The 4316-nt window shown below is 37.4% G+C and overlaps 1 protein-coding gene across 1 annotated transcript; it reads right to left on the bottom strand.

Annotated features, from left to right (window-relative positions):
- Window positions 1–272: 272 nt before the first annotated feature.
- Window positions 273–3962, bottom strand: LOC127902748 (putative receptor-like protein kinase At3g47110). Its single transcript, XM_052442736.1, has 3 exons — window positions 1219–3962; window positions 705–1085; window positions 273–591 (listed from the first exon to the last, which is right to left on the bottom strand). The coding sequence occupies exons 1-2, from the start codon at window positions 3902–3904 to the stop codon at window positions 718–720; spliced, it is 3054 nt and encodes a 1017-aa protein (XP_052298696.1). The 5' UTR covers window positions 3905–3962; the 3' UTR covers window positions 273–591; window positions 705–717.
- Between the last annotated feature and the right edge of the window lie 354 nt (window positions 3963–4316).

Genomic DNA, 4316 nt, shown 5'->3' on the forward strand with positions numbered 1-4316 from the left:
GGACTATAGACTTAATAAACTATTAAATCCATCTAAGCCACTAAGCTACGTTTATGTTAAATCTAATGGTTAGTAATAGCTAATAAGAAAAGGACAAAAATTGGGGTATGATGTCACAGGGACACCATAGTCGGACCCATTATTAATGTTTAGTACAAGTATTTTCTGAAATAACAACTACATAATTATTATCTTATGTATCTAATGAGATTATTAATTTAGTATATTGGCCCAAGTTAGGAACGTAAGATTTTGTTATTTAATCAAGTATATTAATTTATAAAACATTCATTTATTGAGATTTTATTGTATATTACATTTGCACACTTTCTTTTTAATGTGAAGTAAAAACTAATGTTACATATGAACTTATTGCTGACAACATTAGTACATAATTGCTATCATAAGAAAATTTATCAATCCAGGAATTTTGGATTTTATAAAGTCTTACAATATTCTAACAGTGAAAAGAGTAGTTCATAACATTGTAAATGGGGCCTCGACCTGGAAGCTAACTCAGCCGTCATAAATTGATCAAAGCCACACTTAACTTCTACTACTACTTGCATTGTTACCGCCGTCTTCAGCCTTCTGCTTTGCCCATTCAGAAAAAAAAAAAAATTATAAAACTTTTGTCAGCCAATTATAATAAACTAAAAACATGTCCAAAGATTCAAATATTTTTTGCCTTTTTGTGGCTTTACCTCCTCTGATATATCAAATCCTATTGCCGTGAAAGGTTTCCCTTGCAGCACATAATTTTGCCACAGCATCTCTCATCTCCATTCGCTCAATTGGAGACTCGATTGAGCAGGAAACCCCAATTCTAATTACAGCAGACAAGCATTGCTCAGTCCTGACTCTTATCTCTCCATCACTATTTCTTGCAATTTCCTCGGTTAGAAGTGAAGGCTCAACAATATTCACCACTTCTTCTGGCAAAGCCCTTTTGGCAAATTCATGGAGAGTTAAGCCATCATTGAACATGCTGTCCGTGGGCCGCTTTCCTGTGAACATTTCTAGCAAAAGAATTCCGAAGCTGTACACATCACCTCGCATGGAGACTTCGCCACCCGTACCGTACTCTGAAAAAAACATGTTAGATATATTACTCAGTTAGTTGGCACATATACGAGTTCTAACAAACAGCAGATTAATTCAAAAAATGTAAAATTACAATATCAAAATATCTATCTAAAGAGGAATATATATAATTACCTGGAGCTACATAACCAACTGTTCCTTTTATCCCAATTGAGCTTGATTGAGATTGAGGAGCAGCACTTAGTGGACCATCGGATAGAAATCGTGCTAGCCCAAAGTCACCCACATGGGCAACCATGTCATGATCAAAAAGAATATTGCTGGGCTTTAGATCACCATGAATTATTGGTGGTTGACTGTGGTGGTGGAGATACTCGATTGCAGAAGCTACATCAATGGCTATGTCCAGTCTTTGAATGAGAATTACACTGCACGCTTCTAGGTGATCATTCCTCTGATGCAACCACTCCTCTAGACTTCCGTTTTCCATGTATTCGTAAACGAGAGCCTTGAAATCAGCTCCTTTAGAATCAATGCTTGAGCAAATGGTGATGATTTTAATGAGATTCCGGTGGCGAATATTTCTCAAGGCTTCACATTCTGCCACAAAACTCCTGAAACCCCCTTTCTGATTAAGATTAATCACCTTCACAGCAACTACCATTCCATTTTCACTAAAAATTCCCTTGTAAACAATGCCAAAGCTTCCTTGACCAATCATGTTTGATGTTGAAAATTCATTAGTTGCCTTCCTTAGCGCCGCGTACGAGACAAATGGGAACTTTTGTTCTATTAGCAACGAATTAGAATCTTTGTGTGCTGATCTCCTTCTTCGAGCATAAACAACAAGAAAGCATGCTGATAAGATTAAACATGACATAATGACTGGAATTATCACTTTGACTAGGAAAGTAACTTTTGATTTTCTTGATCCTTTCAAAGGACATGATGGTAAATGCAATTCATCCAACCCTCCACAAAGATTCTCATTCCCAACCAGTGAAATGCTTGTCTTATTGTGAAAAACTCCTTTTGCTGGTACCTGGCCCTCAAAATGATTGTAAGAAAGATCCAAATATTGCAAGAATGGTAGATTCTCAAGATATTCTGGAATCTTGCCGGACAAATTGTTACGGGACAGATCTAACACTTTCAAGCTTTTCAAGGAAATCAGAGAAAGAGGGATGCTTCCTCCAAAGGAATTGCCTCCCATATAAAGATATTCTAAGCTTGTACAAGCACTTAGAGTCGCAGGAATCTCACCAAAAAAATGGTTCATGGAAATATCTAATCGAGCGAGATTCTTCAAGTTTCCCACCCGAAAAGGAAGATAGCCACTGAGAAGGTTATTAGACAAATCTAGTTGAAATGAAAGGGTCCTTATTTCAAGAATTTGTTGTGGCAAAGTTCCAATAAGCTTATTGTGAGAGACAATCAATTCCATCAAATTCTGACAACTTCCAAGGGATGAGGGGATATTTCCTTGCAAGTTGTTGGAGTCCAGTGCAAGCTGTGTTAGTAGTGTTAGATTACCTAGAGAGGAGGGTATGTTCCCTTCTAAAGAGTTTCCATACAGATATAGTAATTGTAAGTTTTTAAGACTACCGATAACATGAGGAATAGTGCCAATTAATTGGTTTAAATGTAAAGAAAATAAATTTAGATTGACAAGATTTCCTATCCCAAGAGGTATGGTTCCAGATAATTTATTCTCCCCCATGTCGATTATGGTCATTGTTTTTGAGAGATTGGCTATAAAATGCGGCAGGTTTCCTCCAAATTGATTCTTACGTAACCCAAGCCATTCCAATTTGCTACAGTTTGTCAGGGAGAATACAAAATCAAGGTCATTGCTAGCCTCAGCTCCTAAATTATTAGCCTCAAAACTTAGATAAGCTAGATCCGAAAGACCGTTAAAATCTATGCTCACTTTTCCTGTGAAATGATTTTGTCCAAGGTTAAGCTCCATGAGATTTGAAGCATTGGACAATGAATGTGGGATAGGTCCTGTCAGATTGTTTTGAGCTACAATAAGAGATTTCAGGTTTGGAAGATTGAAACCTATATTAAGGGGAAGAATACCTTCGAGTCTGTTTGCCGGTAGAAAAATCATCTCAAGCGATGAGATGTTGTAAATTGAAACAGGAACCATACCGGAGAAATTATTTTCTTCTACGTTAAGAAACTTTAAGCTTCTTAATTGACCAAGACTTTCAGGAATTCTCCCGTGCAGTGTATTCTCTCCAACATCAAATGCCTGCAGAGCAGAAAGATTCCCAATGGAAGCAGGGAGCTGTCCTCTCAAATGATTGACAGCAATGGACAGTTTCTCAAGCTTCGACCAGCTGCTGTAACCGATATCAGCTGGAATTTCTCCCACGAGGTTGTTTTTATGGGATAAAAAGTTGATGAGGTTGGAGCAACGGGACAAATTTGTTGGTATTTTCCCTGAAAAAGAATTATTTGCCACGACTAGAGTTTCAAGTCTGGAAAGACGACCAACCTCATCCGGAATTTCGCCATAGAAATTGTTGTCTCCCAGGTGGATTAACTTGAGGAAGCTAAGATTGCCAACATAAGGAGACAAGGTACCTCCTAGACTTTGGTTCCTCAGATACAACTCGGTTACCCTTTGATGCCGACGACCACAAGTCACTCCTGTCCACTGGCATAAGTTTACAGAAGTGTCCCACGAACTTGTTACTTCTAGTGGATCATGGAACTGTGACTTTATAGCAAGTAATGCTACACGATCTGTCTCGTTTGTGTGGACAGAAAAGCTGTGTGAACTAAGCAACGAACTGAAGCACCATATAAGAGTTGCAAGGCTGGTAGTGGTAGTAAAAATGGAGCTAAACATGTTTAGCGGCTGCAGGGTATAAGATAATAAGACTAATGAAAAGCGTGGCGTGATCGTTTGAAGTTCATGTGAAGGGTTTTTAAAGTCAAAAAATGAGTGTACGGTAAAATCTCTTTATAGTTATAATATGAAGAGTAAATTATTTTTATGAGAAGGTTATAATTTAATTAAGGTTTAGTTAAAAAAACTTATTATTTTGGTATAGTTAACCTTAGTGCAAGTGACATAGAGATAAAGTATGCTTTATATTAATAATCAACTGGTAGAACATGTCAAATTGAATATAGGGAAAAGGACACAGAGACCCCCAATGTTTGAATAAGGGACACAGAGACCTCCAACGTTTGAAAAAGGGACACAAAACCCCCTAAGGTTTCAAAAAACACTCAGACCCCCATTTATTACCAGAAAT

This window comes from Citrus sinensis, chromosome 5, assembly GCF_022201045.2.
Source record: "Citrus sinensis cultivar Valencia sweet orange chromosome 5, DVS_A1.0, whole genome shotgun sequence".
Taxonomy (NCBI): domain Eukaryota; kingdom Viridiplantae; phylum Streptophyta; class Magnoliopsida; order Sapindales; family Rutaceae; genus Citrus; species Citrus sinensis.